This window comes from Pseudophryne corroboree, chromosome 9, assembly GCF_028390025.1.
Source record: "Pseudophryne corroboree isolate aPseCor3 chromosome 9, aPseCor3.hap2, whole genome shotgun sequence".
Lineage (NCBI taxonomy): Eukaryota > Metazoa > Chordata > Amphibia > Anura > Myobatrachidae > Pseudophryne > Pseudophryne corroboree.
This window is the reverse complement of record NC_086452.1, coordinates 180,914,742-180,935,135: the sequence shown is the minus strand read 5'-3', so window position 1 is coordinate 180,935,135 and position 20,394 is coordinate 180,914,742. Positions and strand designations below refer to the sequence as shown.

Sequence of the window (20,394 nt, the reverse complement as noted above, 5' to 3'; positions counted from 1 at the left end):
CTGGTGAAGGCCGTTAATAACTTTCAAATACATAAATACAAATGAATTTCCTTATGCCAAAATACTGCCCTGTTAATGTGTGGTTTGCTTTGTTAAAATACGAAACGTCTTTAAGAAAAATAGGTTTTGTGATATTAATGTGCCATGTGTTTTTAAGGTTGGAAATGGAGACTGTGGATCCTCCTGCTGTGCCCATACCTGAACCAGATGCTCAAAATGAAAATCCAATTGTTCAGTTAGTTCAAGAGGAAGAGGATGAACAGCCAAGCCAGTCAACTGTGACTCTTTTGGGCAGTGATGACCAGGAAGACGAAATAGCATCATGGTTTGAGTCTGAGACCCAAATTTACTGTGGTGAATTGGCAACCATCTGCTGTGTATCCAGCTTCTCTGAATATCTTTACAAATGGTGTTCAGCTATCGTGGCCATTCATAGACAGCGTACTAAAACTGAAGAGTACAGACGTAGAGAAGAAAATTACACCCAATCCATTTTGCAATCCTTAGTAAGCCCAACTGTTACTGAGACCTTGGCTGAACCGTCCGAGAGCAAGATTGCAGATGGCACAACTGACTTTATTTTGGTAATTCCAGGAGACTCTTTACAAACCGGCACTTCAAATAAAATGATTGAGTCAGTCGACTTGGAACCTAGTCACACACAGGCAGTTTCTCAGCCTCCTCCTGTACATGTGACAGCAAGTGAAACCCTTTCATCTACTATGTCTCTTTCAGAGGCCACCACAATGGAAGACAGCCCCACTCCTAGCTTGTTGTCTTCAGATGCTGTTCAGGAAGAAACAAAGGAGCTGAAGACCAGCGAGACTCTGATTTATACTGATAAGCCCACTGTACACTTGGAGAATAGCATTATGACAGATGTTGTAGACAGTACTATCAAACAAAGTGTTGACTTCACTAATATTATTAAAGCTACAGAGACTCTACAAGGTCAGGAAACTACCACACCTCCTGTGGAGGGTGAATTGGAAGCTAAAGAAACACTAACGCCTGTGATTATGCAAGCTGTTGAAAGCCCACCTGTGGTGGAGAAAAAGGAAGAAGACCAAGTTATAGATGATGTCTCTATTGTCAGTAGTATGCACAGAACCACTACTGATTTTTATGCAGAACTTCAAAATTCTACTGATCTGGGATATACCAATGGAAATCAAGTACATGGTTCTAACCAAAAGGAGTCTGTCTTTATGCGTCTCAATAATCGCATTAAAGCTCTTGAAGTGAACATGTCTCTTAGTGGTCGCTATTTGGAAGAGCTTAGTCAGAGGTAAGTGGGTTTGTTTCAGTGCACCACCCAGTACTATACAGCCTATATGAAAATAACTCTACTAATGCTGTACTGATTCCATTCAGATTGCATTGTTAGTCACCATTGTTAGTTGCTCTTAAAGTGTCCCTTAATAATCAGGAAAAACAGTTGGAGTTGGTAATACATGAGTGACTTCAGAACCCAACAAAGGGAATCACTAAAGAATACTGACTACCCATCAGATCAAAACATAAAATTGTATTTAAGTGGTTCTTGGTTACCTTTCAAAAACAATACAAAAGCCCATATACGTTATTGTGCAGTTTTTGGTTATACAGGGAGTTTAAAAAGTTATTTCACAGAGACTGTGTGCTCAGCAAGTCTCCCACAGAGAATGTGTTCTAAGTAATATGACAACATACTGTAATTGTTTTTAAATACTTTAATTACATGAATTAACTTATCTACATAAAGTGTTGTCCCTCTCTGGCCTCTCACACCTGCAGAGGAGATCTGCAGCAGAGACCGTGCTCACTACAGAGGGACTTTTTTGAACTCCCTGTATGATCAGTTATAAACATATTCAAAAAGTCCCTTCACAGACTGTGGGGGTCATTCCGAGTTGTTCACTCGTTATTTTTCTCTCGCATCGGAGCGATTAGTCGCTAATGCGCATGCACAATGTCCGCAGTGCGACTGCGCCAAGTAAATTTGCTAAGCAGTTAGGTATTTTACTCACGGCATTACGAGGTTTTTTCTTCGTTCTGGTGATCGTAATGTGATTGACAGGAAGTGGGTGTTTCTGGGCGGAAACAGGCCGTTTTATGGGTGTGTGCGAAAAAACGCTACCGTTTCTGGGAAAAACGCGGGAGTGGCTGGAGAAACGGAGGAGTGTCTGGGCGAACGCTGGGTGTGTTTGTGACGTCAAACCAGGAACGACAAGCACTGAACTGATCGCAGATGCCGAGTAAGTGTGGAGCTACTCAGAAACTGCTAAGAAGTGTCTATTCGCAATTTAGCTAATCTTTCGTTCGCAATTTTGATAAGCTAAAATTCACTACCAGTAGGCGGCGGCTTAGCGTGTGCAAAGCTGCTAAAAGCAGCTTGCGAGCGAACAACTCGGAATGACCCCCTGTGTGCCCAGCAAGTCTCCCGCAGAGAATGTATTCTAAGTAATATGACAACATACTGTAATTGTTTTTAAATACTTTAATTACATGATTTAAAACATGTTACACACTTATCTACATAGTGTTGTCCCTCTCTGGCCTCTCACACCTGCAGAGGAGATCTGCAGCAGAGACCGTGCTCACTACAGAGGGACTTTTTGAACTCCCTGTATGATCAGTTATAAACATATGTTAGAGGTGGCATGATAAGTACAATTGTTATATCTGAATTCTTTCAGGAATTTAATATATTTGAACAAAAATTATGTAATAATAAAACAGTCATTCTATACAGTGGAAATAAACTCTACACATCCTTGTTAAAATTGTACTTTTTCCTCCTGTACTGTAACCTTGCAGGCAACAATGGTATATTGTAAGTTACATTGTGATTGTCTTTTAGATACCGAAAACAAATGGAAGAAATGCAGAGAGCTTTTAACAAGACTATATTAAAACTTCAGAACACTTCAAGGATAGCAGAAGAGCAGGTAACTGTATTCTATTTTAGGTAATGTTTTCTTCTTGAGAGCTTTAATAATTGGTGTCAGTGCTGCTGGACTGAAAGGAGAAATTTAACTGTACTTTGTGAATTATCCTTTATTTCTTTCTGCAATTGTTTGGACAGATCCATTTGCTAAGAAAAAAAATAATTGTTCCTCTCCCCTGAATCTGTATATAGTAATTAAACACCAGCAGTTATAACCAGTATTATTTGCTGTGTGTAATGCTCTAGCCTGCTAAATAATCAAATATCTAGAAAATTACCCCATGTCCGCAGTTTGTTGAAAAAAATGACGTAGTTGAGATTTGGGAAGACTTTGGTACCAGTTAATTTACCCAAAGGATATGACTCAGAGACTGTATAACCCTTGACTCTACCTAAGGAAGTTTTACCGTCAGTGCACACTAAGGGGGGTATCCAGTTAGTTGCAATGAAATTAACGGGAGCGAAAAACTGGAGCTTTACCCGATGCATCACCGATTTATTTTTTTACTGGTTATCCAATTCGATTTTCAGTAAAAAAAAAAAAAAAAAAAATTTGTGTGCAAAACACCCAGGTTCAGTGAAACCTGTGTGTTTTCACTGCCGCAGACCCGAGTAGCTGGCGCATATTGGGGATTTTGTTTGGCCTGCCTGATTTGAATAAGCCGTGGTGAGTGCCCCCTCCAGTGAGTGCCCAACGCCTGCTGCAACAGCAGCCGGGGGTAGCAGGGAGGGCGCCCTGGGGCCGGCACTCAGCCCTGTAACCCACATTGTCATTCACCCTACTTACCCTGCCCCGGATCCCCCGGCCACGCAGTGGTTGTGTGACTTTGGAGCTGGAGCAGCCGGAGAGATGTATGTGATGGGGGAGCAGGAGTCAAAGCTGCCAGGAAACTGATGCCCAGGGAAGGCAGGTGACACAATTCCTGTTAAACTGCACTCGTGCTGGTTTATCGGGGTTAATAGGATAGCCTTGGGCGATCTCATTACCCGCGTTAATGTTCCGCGAGTAATTGGATATCCCCCTAAGTATTGTACATTCGTGTCCATCCCTTTCTATCTCTTAGCTAAATGTCTCTATGAGAATATTTTTGGAATTCTGTACTAGACCAGGCTTGTGCGGTTCTGACACACATATTTCCTCAAGAAGAAGGGAAACTAATGGTCATTCTAGTTTAAAGGCATTCATAAAGTGTTTCCCTCTAATATGCAAAGAATTGAACCTTAATAATAAGTAATGTTTCAGACTGTTAAAATTCAGTCCATAGATGACTCGTAGTCTTCAGTGGTTTATCTGTAACAAACGGTTTCTTTTCTACTAGCCTGCCAATATAGTGACTTGCTGGTATAAGCAATGGTCAATGCCTGAGATATAGATTACTTGAGATATAGGGGTATATGCAATTAGCGGCGAATCGCGGCAATTTTTCGGCCGTTTTTTAATTCGACACAATTCGACCGTCTAATTTCGGCAAGTGGGTGCCGAAATTGACCATATTCAATAAAAAACGGATTCGACAGTCCCGCTGACGAAAAACGGACGATTTGACGGATTTTTATACGATTTTAAAAAAACGGGGAAAAAACACGAAAAAAAATTGCGTGGGGTCCCCCCTCCAAAGCATAACCAGCCTCGGGCTCTTCGAGCTGGTCCTGGTTCTAAAAATCCGGGGTAAAAATGGACAGGGGATCCCCCGTATTTTTAAAACCAGCACCGGGCTCTGCGCCTGGTGCTGGTGCAAAAAATACGGGGGACAAAAAGAGTAGGGGTCCCCCGTATTTTTTACACCAGCACCGGGCTCCACTAGCTGGACAGATAATGCCACAGCCGGGGGTCACTTTTATACAGCGCCCTGCGGCCGTGGCATTAAATATCCAACTAGTCACCCCTGGCCGGGGTACTCTGGGGGAGTGGGGACCCCTTCAATCAAGGGGTCCCCCCCCCAGCCACCCAAGGGCCAGGGGTGAAGCCCGAGGCTGTCCCCCCCCCCCCCCCCCCCCCCATCCAAGGGCTGCGGATGGGGGGCTGATAGCCTTGAGAAAATGACAAGAATATTGTTTTTTTCCTGTAGTACTACAAGTCCCAGCAAGCCTCCCCCGCAAGCTGGTACTTGTAGAAACACAAGTACCAGCATGCGGGAGAAAAACGGGCCCTCTGGTACCTGTAGTACTACTGGGAAAAAATACCCAAATAAAAACAGGAGACACACACCTTGAGAGTGAAACTTTATTTCACACCTGCCGACACACACATACTTACCTATGTTGACCCGCCGACTGCCACGTCTCCTGATCCGACGATCCGGGGTACCTGTGAGTAAAATTATACTCACCTCAATCCAGTGTCCAGATATAAATCCTCGTACTTGGCAAAACAAATAAACGAACACCCGGACCAGCGGACTGGAAGGGGTCCCATGTTTTCACATGGGACCCCTTTCCCCGAATGCAGAGACCCCCCCCGTGACTGCTGTCACAGAAAGGTCTCTGAAGCCAATCAGCGAGCACAACGTCCTGGCACTCTGCTGATTGGCTGCTCGTCTGGCTGTCAAACAGCGCATTGCAAAGCCTCTCCATTATACTCAATGGTGGGAACTTTGCGTCAGCGGTGAGGTCACCCGCGGTCAGCGGCTGACCGCGGGTAACTCCACCGCTGACGGCAAAGTTCCCACCATTGAAAGTAATGGAGGGAGCTGTGCGATGCGCTGTCTGAGCTCACACGCGCATACAGCCAATCAGGTGAGTGCAACGAAGTAGCGCTTCCTGATTGGCTGAAGGGACCTCTGTGACAGGAGTCACGTGGGGTCCCGGCATTCGGGGAAAGGGGTCCCATGTGAAAACATGGGACCCCTTTCAGTCCGCTGGTCCGGGTGTTCGTTTATTTGTTTTGCCAAGTACGAGGATTTATATCTGGACACTGGATTGAGGTGAGTATAATTTTACTCACAGGTACCCCGGATCGTCGGATCAGGAGACGTGGCAGTCGGCGGGTCAACATAGGTAAGTATGTGTGTCGGCAGGTGTGAAATAAAGTTTCACTCTCAAGGTGTGTGTCTCCTGTTTTTATTTGGGTATTTTTTCCCAGTAGTACTACAGGTACCAGAGGGCCCGTTTCTCTCCCGCATGCTGGTACTTGTGGTTCTCCAAGTACCAACTTGGGGGGGGGGGGGGGGGGCTTGCTGGGACTTGTAGTACTACAGGAAAAACCAATATTCTTGTCATTTTCTCAAGGCTATCAGCCCCCCATCCGCAGCCCTTGGATGGAGGGGACAGCCTCGGGCTTCACCCCTGGCCCTTGGGAGGCTGGGGGGGGGGGGGGGGGGAACCCTTGTTTGAAGGGGTCCCCACTCCCCCAGGGTACCCCGGCCAGGGGTGACTAGTTGGATATTTAATGCCACGGCCGCAGGGCGCTGTATAAAAGTGACCCCCGGCTGTGGCATTATCTGTCCAGCTAGTGGAGCCCGATGCTGGTGTAAAAAATACGGGGGACCCCTACTCTTTTTGTCCCCCGTATTTTTTGCACCAGCACCAGGCGCAGAGCCCGGTGCTGGTTTTAAAAATACGGGGGATCCCCTGTCCATTTTTCCCCCGGATTTTTAGAACCAGGACCGGCTCGAAGAGCCCGAGGCTGGTTATGCTTTGGAGGGGGGACCCCACGCCATTTTTTTCCGGGATTTTACCATTCCATCTAAAAAAAAAATATATATATATTTTTCTCTAACGTCCTAGTGGATGCTGGGGACTCCGTCAGGACCATGGGGAATAGCGGCTCCGCAGGAGACAGGGCACAAAAGCAAGCTTTTAGGATCACATGGTGTGTACTGGCTCCTCCCCCTATGACCCTCCTCCAAGCCTCAGTTAGGTTTTTGTGCCCGTCCGAGCAGGGTGCAATCTAGGTGGCTCTCCTAAAGAGCTGCTTAGAAAAAGTTTTTAGGTTTATTATTTTCAGTGAGTCCTGCTGGCAACAGGCTCACTGCATCGAGGGACTTAGGGGAGAGATTTTCAACTCACCTGCGTGCAGGATGGATTGGAGTCTTAGGCTACTGGACATAGCTTCAGAGGGAGTCGGAACACAGGTCACCCTGGGGTTCGTCCCGGAGCCGCGCGGCCGATCCCCCTTACAGATGCTGAAGATCGAGGGTCCGGAAACAGGCGGCAGAAGGCTCTTCAGCCTTCATGAAGGTAGCGCACGGCACTGCAGCTGTGCGCCATTGTTGCTACACACTTCACACTGAACGGTCACGGAGGGTGCAGGGCGCTGCTGGGGGCGCCCTGGGCAGCAATATTTAATACCTTTGATGGCAAAGAATACATCACATATAGCCATTGAGGCTATATGTATGTATTTAACCCAGGCCAGATATCTCAAAACCCGGGAGAAAAGCCCGCCGAAAAGGGGGCGGGGCTTATTCTCCTCAGCACACAGCGCCATTTTCCTGCTCAGCTCCGCTGTGAGGAAGGCTCCCAGGACTCTCCCCTGCACTGCACTACAGAAACAGGGTAACAAAGAGAAGGGGGGCATATTTTGGCGATATTTATATATTTAAAGCGCATATAACAAAAACAACACCTTTTAGGGTTGTTTATATACATTTTATAGCGCTTTTGGTGTGTGCTGGCAAACTCTCCCTCTGTCTCCCCAAAGGGCTAGTGGGGTCCTGTCTTCGATAAGAGCATTCCCTGTGTGTCTGCTGTGTGTCGGTACGTGTGTGTCGACATGTATGAGGACGATGTTGGTGTGGAGGCGGAGCAATTGCCGGTAATGGTGATGTCACCCCCTAGGGAGTCGACACCGGAATGGATGGCTTTAATTATGGAATTACGTGATAATGTTAGTACATTACAAAAGTCAGTTGACGAAATGAGACGGCCGGAAAACCAGTTAGTACCTGCTCAGGCGTCTCAGACACCGTCAGGGGCTGTAAAACGTCCCTTACCTCAGTCAGTCGACACAGGTACCGACACAGATGAATCTAGTGTCGACGGTGAAGAAACAAACGTATTTTCCAATAGGGCCACACGTTATATGATCACGGCAATGAAGGAGGCTTTGCAGATCTCTGATACTGCAGGTACCTCAAAAAGGGGTATTATGTGGGGGGTGAAAAAACTACCTGTAGCTTTTCCAGAATCAGAGGAATTGAATGACGTGTGTGATGAAGCGTGGGTTAACCCAGATAGAAAACTGCTAATTTCTAAGAAGTTATTGGCATTATACCCTTTCTCACCAGAGGTTAGGGCGCGCTGGGAAACACCCCCTAGGGTGGATAAAGCGCTCACACGTTTATCAAAACAAGTGGCGTTGCCGTCTCCAGATACGGCCGCCCTCAAGGATCCAGCAGATAGGAGGCTGGAAACTACCCTGAAGAGTATATACACACATACTGGTGTTATACTCCGACCAGCAATAGCCTCAGCCTGGATGTGCAGTGCTGGGGTAGTGTGATTGGATTCCCTGACTGAAAATATTGATACCCTCGATAGGGACAGTATTTTATTGACTCTAGAGCAATTAAAGGATGTGTTTCTTTATATGCGAGATGCTCAGAGGGATGTTTGCACTCTGGCATCGAGAGTAAGTGCGATGTCCATATCTGCCAGAAGAAGTTTATGGACGCGACAGTGGTCAGGTGATGCGGATTCCAAAAGGCATATGGAAGTATTGCCATATAAAGGAGAGGAATTATTTGGGGTTGGTCTATCGGATCTGGTGGCCACGGCAACTGCTGGCAAATCCACTTTTTTACCTCAGACCCCCTCCCAACAGAAAAAGACACCGTCTTTTCAGCCGCAGTCCTTTCGCTCCTATAAAAACAAGCGGGCAAAAGGACAGTCTTATCTGCCACGAGGCAGAGGAAAGGGTAAGAGAGGGCAGCAAGCAGCCCCTGCCCAGGACCAGAAGCCCGCCCCGGGTTCTACAAAGCCATCAGCATGACGCTGGGGCTTTACAAGCGGACTCAGGAGCGGTGGGGGGTCGACTAAAGATTTTCAGCAATCAGTGGGCTCGCTCACAGGTGGACCCGTGGATCCTGCAGATAGTATCTCAGGGTTACATGTTGGAATTCGAAAGATCTCCCCCTCGCCGTTTCCTAAAGTCTGCTTTACCAACGTCTCCCTCAGAAAGGGCGACGGTATTGGAAGCCATTCACAAGCTGTATTCTCAGCAGGTGATAGTCAAGGTACCCCTCCTACAACAGGGAAAGGGGTATTATTCCACACTATTTGTGGTACCGAAGCCGGACGGTTCGGTAAGACCTATTCTAAATCTGAAATCCTTGAACCTGTACATACAGAAATTCAAGTTCAAGATGGAGTCACTAAGAGCAGTGATAGCGAATCTGGAAGAAGGGGACTTCATGGTGTCCCTGGACATAAAAGATGCTTATCTGCATGTCCCAATTTACCCCTCACACCAAGGGTATCTCAGGTTCGTGATACAAGACTGTCATTATCAGTTTCAAACGCTGCCGTTTGGGTTGTCCACGGCACCTCGGGTCTTTACCAAGGTAATGACCGAAATGATGGTTCTTCTACGAAGAAAAGGCGTATTAATTATCCCTTACTTGGACGATCTCCTGATAAGGGCAAAGTCCAGAGAACAGCTGGAAGTCGGTGTAGCACTAACCCAAGTAGTGCTTCAACAACAACGGGTGGATTCTGAATCTTCCAAAATCTCAATTGTCCCCGACAACACGTCTGCTGTTCCTGGGAATGATTCTGGACACGGTTCAGAAAAAGGTGTTTCTCCCGGAGGAGAAAGCAAGGGAGTTATCCGAACTTGTCAGGAACCTCCTAAAACCAGGAAATGTGTCAGTACATCAATGCACAAGAGTCCTGGGAAAGATGGTGGCTTCTTACGAAGCAATTCCATTCGGCAGATTCCATGCACGAATATTTCAGTGGGATCTGCTGGACAAATGGTCCGGATCGCATCTGCACATGCATCAGCGGATAACACTGTCACCAAGGACAAGGTTGTCTCTCCTGTGGTGGTTGCAGAGTGCCCATCTGCAGGTTCGGCATACAGGACTGGGTCCTGGTGACTACGGATGCCAGCCTACGGGGCTGGGGAGCAGTCACACAGGGAAGAAACTTCCAGGGTGTATGGTCAAACCTGGAGACGTCTCTTCACATAAATATACTAGAGCTAAGAGCAATCTACAATGCTCTAAGCTTGGCGAAACCGCTGCTTCAGGGTCAGCCGGTGTTGATCCAGTCGGACAACATCACGGCAGTCGCCCACGTAAACAGACAAGGCGGCACGAGAAGCAGAAGAGCAATGACAGAAGCTGCAAGGATTCTTCGCTGGGCGGAAAATCATGTCATAGCACTGTCAGCAGTGTTCATCCCGGGAGTGGACAACTGGGAAGCAGACTTCCTCAGCAGACACGACCTTCACCCGGGAGAGTGGGGACTTCATCCGGAAGTTTTCCACATGATTGTGAACCATTGGGAAAAACCAAAGGTGGACATGATGGCGTCTCGCCTCAACAAAAAACTGGACAGATATTGCGCCAGGTCAAGAGACCCTCAGGCAATAGCTGTGGACGCTCTGGTAACACCGTGGGTGTACCAGTCAGTGTATGTGTTTCCTCCTCTGCCTCTCATACCAAAGGTACTGAGAATTATACGGAAAAGGGGAGTAAGAACAATACTAGTGGCTCCGGATTGGCCAAGACGAACTTGGTATCCGGAACTTCAAGAGATGCTCACGGAAGATCCGTGGCCTCTACCTCTAAGAAGGGATCTGCTTCAGCAGGGACCTTGTATGTTCCAAGACTTACCGCGACTGCGTTTGACGGCATGGCGGTTGAATGCCGGATTCTAAAAGAAAAGGGCATTCCAGAGGAAGTTATTCCTACCTTGATTAAAGCTAGGAAGGAAGTGACCGCACAACATTATCACCGCATTTGGAGAAAATATGTTGCGTGGTGTGAGGCCAAGAAGGCCCCAACGGAAGAATTTCAATTGGGTCGATTCCTACATTTCCTGCAGGCAGGATTGTCTATGGGCCTCAAATTGGGGTCTATTAAAGTTCAAATTTCGGCCTTATCAATCTTCTTCCAGAAAGAATTGGCTTCAGTGCCTGAAGTACAAACTTTTGTCAAGGGTGTACTACATATACAACCCCCAATTGTGCCTCCAGTGGCACCGTGGGATCTAAACGTAGTTTTGGAATTTCTCAAATCTCATTGGTTTGAGCCTCTCAAATCGGTAGATTTGAAGTATCTTACATGGAAAGTAACCATGCTATTGGCCCTGGCTTCAGCCAGGAGAGTTTCAGAGTTGGCGGCTTTATCGTACAAAAGCCCATATCTGATTTTCCATTCGGACAGGGCAGAACTGCGGACACGTCCTCATTTTCTCCCTAAGGTGGTTTCGGCTTTTCACTTGAACCAGCCTATTGTGGTGCCTGCGGCTACTAGCGACTTGGAGGACTCCAAGTTACTGGACGTTGTCAGAGCATTGAAAATATATATTTCAAGGACAGCTGGAGTCAGAAAATCTGACTCGTTGTTTATCTTGTATGCACCCAACAAGATGGGTGCTCCTGCGTCTAAGCAGGCGATTGCTCGTTGGATCTGTAGCACAATTCAACTTGCACATTCTGTGGCAGGCCTGCCACAGCCTAAAACTGTAAAAGCCCACTCCACAAGGAAGGTGGGCTCATCTTGGGCGGCTGCCCGAGGGGTCTCGGCATTACAACTTTGCCGAGCAGCTACGTGGTCAGGGGAGAACACGTTTGTAAAATTTTACAAATTTGATACTCTGGCTAAAGAGGACTTGGAGTTCTCTCATTCGGTGCTGCAGAGTCATCCGCACTCTCCCGCCCGTTTGGGAGCTTTGGTATAATCCCCATGGTCCTGACGGAGTCCCCAGCATCCACTAGGACGTTAGAGAAAATAAGAATTTACTTACCGATAATTCTATTTCTCGTAGTCCGTAGTGGATGCTGGGCGCCCATCCCAAGTGCGGATTGTCTGCATTACTTGTACATAGTTATTGTTACAAAAATCGGGTTATTATTGTTGTGAGCCATCTTTTTTAAGAGGCTACTTCTTTGTTATCATACTGTTAACTGGGTTCAGATCACAAGTTGTACGGTGTGATTGGTGTGGCTGGTATGAGTCTTACCCGGGATTCAAGATCCTTCCTTATTGTGTACGCTCGTCCGGGCACAGTACCTAACTGAGGCTTGGAGGAGGGTCATAGGGGGAGGAGCCAGTACACACCATGTGATCCTAAAAGCTTGCTTTTGTGCCCTGTCTCCTGCGGAGCCGCTATTCCCCATGGTCCTGACGGAGTCCCCAGCATCCACTACGGACTACGAGAAATAGAATTATCGGTAAGTAAATTCTTATTTTAAAAATATATAAATAATACTTGTGCCTCCCAAAAAGACAAACCAAGTACCTAATCCCTTCTAATATAAATAGATATGCTATTACCAATAAAAAAAACACCAAAAAAAAACATTTAATTTTTTTTTTAATTAGATTTACCCACCAAAGTGTGGCGGATTAAAAATGACGAATTTGCTGTCTAAAAGCACTGTTGTCGAATTTCCAAACTTCAATTGAATATACTTTTGTCGAATTGCCGCATTTGTGCCATTGCAGAAAAGTCGAATTTGACAGATGTCGAATTTCAAAAAGTCGAATTTTGAAAGTCCGTTTTTTTGACGGAAAGTACTGAATTGCATTGTCGAAATTTTTTTTTTTTTTTTGGCGAAAAAGTCACGAATTCCCGAAATTGGCGAAAAACTGGACTTTTTCGCCCAAAAAAAAATTTCGACAATGCAATTCAGTACTTTCCGTCAAAAAAACGGACTTTCAAAATTCGACTTTTGGAAATTCGACTTTTGTCAAATTCGACTTTTCTGCAATGATACAAGTGCTGCAATTCGACCAAAGTATATTCAATTGAAGTTTGCAAATTCGACAACAGTGCTTTTAGACCGTAAATTCGTCATTTTCAATCCGCCACACTTTGGTGGGTGAAACTAATAAAAAAAATTTAAAACATGTTTTTTTTGGTGTTTTTTTTTATTGGTAATAGTATATCTATTTATATTAGAAGGGATTAGGTACTTGGTTTGTCTTTTTTGGAGGCACAAGTATTTTTTATATATTTTTAAAAAGAATAATTTTTTTTTTTTTTTTTTTAGATGGAATGGTAAAATCCCGGAAAAAAAATGGCGTGGGGTCCCCCCTCCAAAGCATAACCAGCCTCGGGCTCTTCGAGCCGGTCCTGGTTCTAAAAATCCGGGGGGAAAAATGACGGGATCCCCCGTATTTTTAAAACCAGCATCAGGCGGTGCAAAAAATACGGGGGCCAAAAAGAGTAGGGGTCCCCCGTATTTTATACACCAGCATCGGGCTCCACTAGCTGGACAGATAATGCCACAGCTGGGGGTCACTTTTATACAGTGCCCTGCGGCCGTGGCATTAAATATCCAACTAGTCACCCCTGGCCGGGGTACCCTGGGGGAGTGGGGACCCCTTCAATCAAGGGGTCCCCCCCCTCCCAGCCACCCAAGGGCCAGGGGTGAAGCCCGAGGCTGTCCCCCCCCATCCAAGGTCTGCGGATGGGAGGCTGATAGCCTTTTGAAAAATGACAGAATATTGTTTTTTCCAGTAGTACTACAAGTCCCAGCAAGCCTCCCCCGCAAGCTGGTACTTGGAGAACCACAAGTACCAGCATGCGGGAGAAAAACGGGCCCGCTGGTACCTGTAGTTCTACTGGGAAAAAAATATCCAAATAAAAACAGGAGACACACACCGTGACAGTAAAACTTTATTTCACACATGTCGACACACATACATACTTACCTATGTTGACCCGCCGACTGGCACGTCTCGTCTCCGACGATCCGGGGTACCTGTGAAAAAAATTAGACTCACCTGATCCAGGGTCCAGAGTATAATCCACGTACTTGGCAAAAAAAATAAAACGACAAACCCGTGCCAGCGGACTGAAACGGGTCCCATGTTAACACATGGGACCCCTTTCCCCGAATACAGAGAGACCCCTTCGTGACTCCTGTCACTGAAAGGTCTCTTAAGCCAATCAGCGAGCGCAACGTCCTTGCACTCTGCTGATTGGCTGCGCTTCTGAGCTGTCAGACAGCGCATCGCAAAGCCTCTCCATTATATTCAATGGTGGGAACTTTGCGGTTAGTGGTGGGGTCACCCGCGGTCAGCGGCTGACCGCGGGTAACCCCACCGCTGGCGGCAAAGTTCCCACCATTGAAAGTAATGGAGGGAGCTGTGCGATGCGCTGTCTGACCTCAGACGCGCACAGCCAATCAGGTGAGCGCCACGGAAGTAGCGCTTCCCGATTGGCTGAAGGGACCTCAGTGGCAGGAGTCACGTGGGGTCCCGGCACATTCGGGGAAAGGGGTCCCATGTGTCAACATGGGACCCCTTTCAGTCCGGCATGGTCGGGTATGCGTTTTCTTTTTTTACCAAGTACGTGGATTATCTCCCGGACACTGGATCAGGTGAGTCTAATTTTTTTCACAGGTACCCCGGATCGTCAGAGACGAGACGTGCCAGTCGGTGGGTCAACATAGGTAAGTATGTATGTGTGTCGACATGTGTGAAATAAAGTTTTACTGTCACGGTGTGTGTCTCCTGTTTTTATTTGGATTTTTTTTTTTCAGTAGAACTACAGGTACCAGCGGGCCCGTTTTTCTCCCGCTTGCTGGTACTTGTGGTTCTCCAAGTACCAGCTTGCGGGGGAGGCTTGCTGGGACTTGTAGTACTACTGGAAAAAAACAATATTCTGTCATTTTTCTCAAGGCTATCAGCCTCCCATCCGCAGCCCTTGGATGGGGGGGACAGCCTCGGGCTTCACCCCTGGCCCTTGGGTGGCTGGGGGGGGGGACCCCTTGATTGAAGGGGTCCCCACTCCCCCAGGGTACCCCGGCCAGGGGTGACTAGTTGGATATTTAATGCCACGGCCGCAGGGCACTGTATAAAAGTGACCCCCGGCTGTGGCATTATCTGTCCAGCTAGTGGAGCCCGATGCTGGTGTATAAAATACGGGGGACCCCTACTCTTTTTGGCCCCCGTATTTTTTGCACCAGGCGAAGAGCCCGGTGCTGGTTTTAAAAATACGGGGGATCCCCTGTCAATTTTCCCCCCGGATTTTTAGAACCAGGACCAGCTCGAAGAGCCCGAGGCTGGTTATGCTTTGGAGGGGGGACCCCACGCCATTTTTTTTCGGGTTTTTCCACGTTTTTAAAAAACCGGATCAAAATCCGTCAAATCGGCCGTTTTTCGGCCGCGGGACTGTCGAATCCGTTTTTGATTGAATTTGGTCAGTTTCGGCACCCACTTGCCGAAATTGGACGGTCGAATTGTGTCGAATTAAAAAACGGCCGATAATTTGCCGCTATTCGCCACTAATTGCATATACCCCATAGACTTTCACTACTTGTCAAGTCCGGGAGTGCCTCTATGCTGTGGAGTGTATGTATGTATGTATGTATGTATGTATGTATGTATGTGTATATATATATATATATATATATATATATATATATATATATATATATATATATATATATATATATATACATACACATACACATACACATACACATACACATACACATACACATACACACACACACACACACACACACACACACACACACACACACACACACACACACACACTGCTTTGCAAGATTATTTCAGTCATTCACCTCAGTCCATATCCCAGTGTCCTATCACACGGACACATATGCACACTCGTGTTAATTTGTCAGCGGCCACTTAAACAACCAGTATATTTGTGGAGTGTGGGAGGAAACCGGTGCACCTTGTTGGCATATATTCAGGATGCATTGGAATACATAGCTGATGTTGCCTTGGGCACACTTTTTCTGATATTCTTTTTGCCTCTTATGTGGAAGCCTATTGCACCTCCTGACTTATGGGCATGACACGGGATCTGAAAGATCCCATGAGTCTTATTTCATTTTAAAGCATTTTTTAACATTGTAATTAAAAAATTATCAGTCTGGCAGCTGGTGGCAAGTTGTTCGTTTTGCATGTCAGTGTCCTTATATTTAGGCCTTCTACATTTCCCTCCTTTGCAGCCTTTTGGTAATGGAAGAGTTATGTATTTTAATGGCTAGTTTCCTCCCCCATGTGGTGAACTGACAAAGATGCATATTTTCCTATATGGGAAGAACATCCATGCTTGCTTGATTTATATGTGAAGAATTGGCAATTTTAGTTTTGTGCTGTCCTGTTCAAGTTAACAACAGCACCAAGAGTCTTAACAAAGATCATGGCCCCATAGGTGGCTTTCTTAAAGCAAAATTAATTACGATTATACTAAGGTATGTAAGGTATTACAATTGTCACATTTTCCTTCCTCCAAAATCATACCCATAGAGCTTTTCAAGTGTTAGAAGTCTCACAGATGACTCCTCAGTTATCACTGTTCCAGTGTAAGTCCCCATCTGCAAGTGATTTTGGGGTCTATTCAAACCCGGACGCTGCCATGTGTCTGTATAGAGCGGCCGCGTTCATCAGGTCTGCGCACGCGCCCTGGCTGCAGTACACGTGTGCAACCTTTCAAGGATGTGGCTACAAGGAGATTGGCAACGGGGGGCATCGCTGCTGCGTTTATGGGCACAGTCCAGCCAACGCAGGCCTGTCCGGACCCTTTTTCAGGGCGGCAGTGTGCGGTTTCATGCAGCTGCTGCGAGAAAAAAAATGGTGCTGGACCGCTTCCCTGAGCAGGCAAGGGTCAATTTCAAATCGATGCGGACGCATTTAAATTGCGGGTACATCACTAAGCAGCACCACACACATACTAGGTGGCCTTCTCCTGTGTTGGGCGGCCCCCAGCATGTGAGTAGATGGAAGCAGATCTTACCGTCCATCTCTAAATAACTCCCTTTGCTGGGACTTCTTTTTAATACTACTCCAAATAGGGCATTATTTGCCACCAGATAGGATTCGGGAGGTGACGGACTTTGTCAGGTCTCTCCTGACTTTGATTTTAGTTTTGGTTCGCCATGAGGAAAGATGGTGTCTACGTTTGAAGCAGGCCAGTTTGCTTTATTACACTTTCGAGACAATTTCAGAGCAGGTTGTTGGCGAAATGCAGAATGTCCTAATTCAACCTGTCCAACCAATTTTTCAGGATTTCTCCTATGATTGGTGTTTGACAATCTCTACAAGGTCCTCTCTTGACTTCATCAAAAGCTTGTTAACGTGCTTACAGTAGGTCAGGACAGGAATCACAGCTTCTAAAAGTTTCCTTGAATTTAAATTGATCTTAAAGTTCTTCCAAAAGCCTATACTGTATTAAAAAGAAAACTGTTAAAGATTAATGAGTAATGTGTACAGAATCCAGTTACTAAATAAAATACAAAATAAAAAAATAACTATGGTACATGAAAATAAAAAAAAAACACTGAAAGCAGTCCAGCTTGGCATCTTTTATTAAGACACAATCGTTTATGTCAGGGACAGATTCAGCATCAAAATTACTGCTCAGCTGGCTTTAATGGCATGGTTTTTGAAAGTACAGTATGTTAAAACTTTAGGGGGGTATTCAATTAGCTCTGACTGTATGGGAGCTATAGAATTCACCCCTCCCCCCCTGCATATTCAATTGCGGGCCGTTTTCACCCGCTTTTAAGGCATTTTCGACAATGCCTTTTAACTTCTTTTTGGTTTTTTTGAATACCCCCCTAAGGGCTTTGCTGATTTGGTAATTCAAACTATGATTCTGACTGAAAAGTCTTTAATTAGACAACGGTATAGGCCTACATAAATCTAGGTGTGCAAATAAAGGTTTTCCACATCTTTCTTTAGCCTTTCTAGACTACTCTGAGTTTCCTACAGGAAGGTCTGGATTTAGGATTGAGGCTAAGGGCCCCATTTACAATGAGTTTTAATACCAGCAGCATATTTTGTTTAGTGTCTCAGTGATACAAACAAATAGCATTATCCTTCTCTGCAGCATCTTCCTCTCTGTTGCTGGCAGCCTGCCGCTACCAGGGATGGTTTGCTGAGTCATGCGCATGCGAGACTCTCACCCAGCGGGGACCCAGCAGTGCCTGGAATGCTTTGTTGAGTCCCTATTGTATTCGATGGAAACCATAACACTCTCGTCGTCTATTGATGACATAAGCGATAGTGATAATCAGCAGTAGTCTTAGATTACCACTGTTTGAATACTGAAAGGAGGATATAACCCTTTTAGCGAGTGCCTTAAATTTGTTTAAGGTTCATGTTCAGCTCTGTCTGAATTTTTCTTGAAAAGGACGGTCTTTGCAGGGATTGTTGCACTTTAAGCCTCTGTCTCCCATGCAGCTACCGGACCAATATACATAGGGGTATATGCGGTCGAATTGCCGCAAATGTCGAAAAACGGGGCATCTTTGACACAAAAAAACATGTCGAATTGGATTCGACAATGCAATACAGTACTTTTCGTCAAAAAAACGGCAGTTTCAAATGCGACTTTTTCCAAATGCGACTTTTTCCAAATGCGACTTTTTCCAAATGCGACATTTTTCCAAATTCGACATTTTTCAAATTCGACATTTTTCAAATTCGACATTTTTCAAATTCGACATTTTTCAAATTCGACATTTTTCAAATTCGACATTTTTCAAATTCGACATTTTTCAAATTCGACATTTTTCAAATTCGACATTTCTGCAGTGTTAAAAATGCGGCTTTTCGACAAAAGTATATTCAATTGAAGATTGTCAGTGCTTTTCCCTTAAATCAAGGGGTTCCCCCCCCAGCCACCCAAGGGCCAGGGGTGAAGCCCGAGGCTGTGTCCCCCCCCCCCCCCCCCCCCCCCCCCATCCATGGGCTGCGGATGGGGGGCTGATAGCCTTGTTGAAAATAAAAGAATATTGTTTTTTTACAGAAGAACTACAAGTCCCAGCAAGCCTCCCCGCAAGCTGGTACTTGGAGAACCACAAGTACCAGCATGCGGGGGTAAAACGGGCCCGCTGGTACCTGTAGTTCTTCTGCAAAAAAAATACCCAAATAAAAACAGGACACGCACACCGTGAAAGTGAAACTTTATTACATACATGCCGACACATACATACTTACCTATGTTGACACGCCGACTCTGTCCACGTCTCCGTCTGTCGACGACAATCCGGGGAACATGATAATAAAATTATACTCCCCTAAATCCAGTGTCCAGTGAGATTTGTAATCCACGTACTTGGCAAAACAAAAAAACGCATACCCGCTCCACACAAACTGAAAGGGGTCCCATGTTTACACATGGGACCCCTTTCCCCGAATGCAGAGACCCCCAGTGACTGTGTAAACATGGGACCCCTTTCAGTCCGTGTGGATCGGGTAAATGCGGTTTGTTTTTTTGCCAAGTACGTGGATTACAAATAATAACAGGACACTGGATTTAGGTGAGTATATAAATTTATTTTCAGGTACCCCGGATTCTGCCGACAAACGGAGACGTGGACAGAGTCGGCGTGTGAACATAGGTAAGTATGTGTGTCGGCATGTATGTAATAAAGTTTTACTTTCACTGTGTCTGTGTCCTGTTTTTATTTGGGTATTTTTTTGCAGTAGAACTACAGGTACCAGCGGGCCCGTTTTACCCCCGCATGCTGGTACTTGTGGTTCTCCAAGTACCAGCTTGCGGGGAGGCTTGCTGGGACTTATTGTTTTTTTTACAGAAGAACTACATTTTATTTTCAACAAGGCTATCAGCCCCCCATCCGCAGCCCATGGATGGGGGGGGGGGGCAGCCTCGGGCCTCACCCCTGTGTGGCTGGGGGGGGGGGGGGGGGGAACACCTTGATTTAAGGGGTCCCCACTCCTCCAGGGTACCCCGGCCAGGGGTGACTAGTTGGGTATTTAATGCCACGGCCGCAGGGACCGGTATAAAAGTGTCCCCCGGCTGTGGCATTATCTGTCCAGCTAGTGGAGCCCGGTGCTGGTACAAAAAATACGGGGGACCTAACTGAGGCTTGGAGGAGGGTCATAGGGGGAGGAGCCAGTGCACACCAGGTGATCCTAAAGCTTTCTTTAGATGTGCCCAGTCTCCTGCGGAGCCGCTATTCCCCATGGTCCTTACGGAGTTCCCAGCATCCACTACGGACTACGAGAAATAGAATTATCGGTAAGTAAATTCTTATTTTTTTTGCACCAGGACCAGGCGCAGAGCCCGGTGCTGGTTGTTAAAATACGGGGGATCCCCTGTAATTTTTTTCCCCGTATTTTGCCACCGAGGACCGGCTCAAAGAGCCCGAGGCTGGGTATGCTTAGGAGGGGGGACCCCACGCATTTCCCCCCCGTGATTTTTAACCATTTTACCCCCGTCGGAAAAGTCGAATCCAGGACGCACTTTAATCCGTCAATTGGTCCGTTTTTAGACAGCGGGACTGTCGAATCCGTTTTGCATTGAATATGTCGAATTCCGGCACCCCCCGGCCGGAA

At 46.3% G+C, this 20,394-nt stretch overlaps 1 protein-coding gene across 4 annotated transcripts in view; it reads left to right on the top strand.

Moving 5' to 3' along the window:
• Window positions 1–20,394, top strand: part of SUCO (SUN domain containing ossification factor) — a 259,500-nt gene that overhangs the window by 179,361 nt on the left and 59,745 nt on the right. For all 4 annotated transcript variants that reach the window (XM_063939978.1, XM_063939979.1, XM_063939977.1 and 1 more), the window contains 2 exons: window positions 158–1,288; window positions 2,843–2,930. In XM_063939978.1, coding sequence (XP_063796048.1) covers window positions 158–1,288; window positions 2,843–2,930 — 1,219 coding nt within the window. The remainder of the gene's footprint in view (window positions 1–157; window positions 1,289–2,842; window positions 2,931–20,394) is intronic.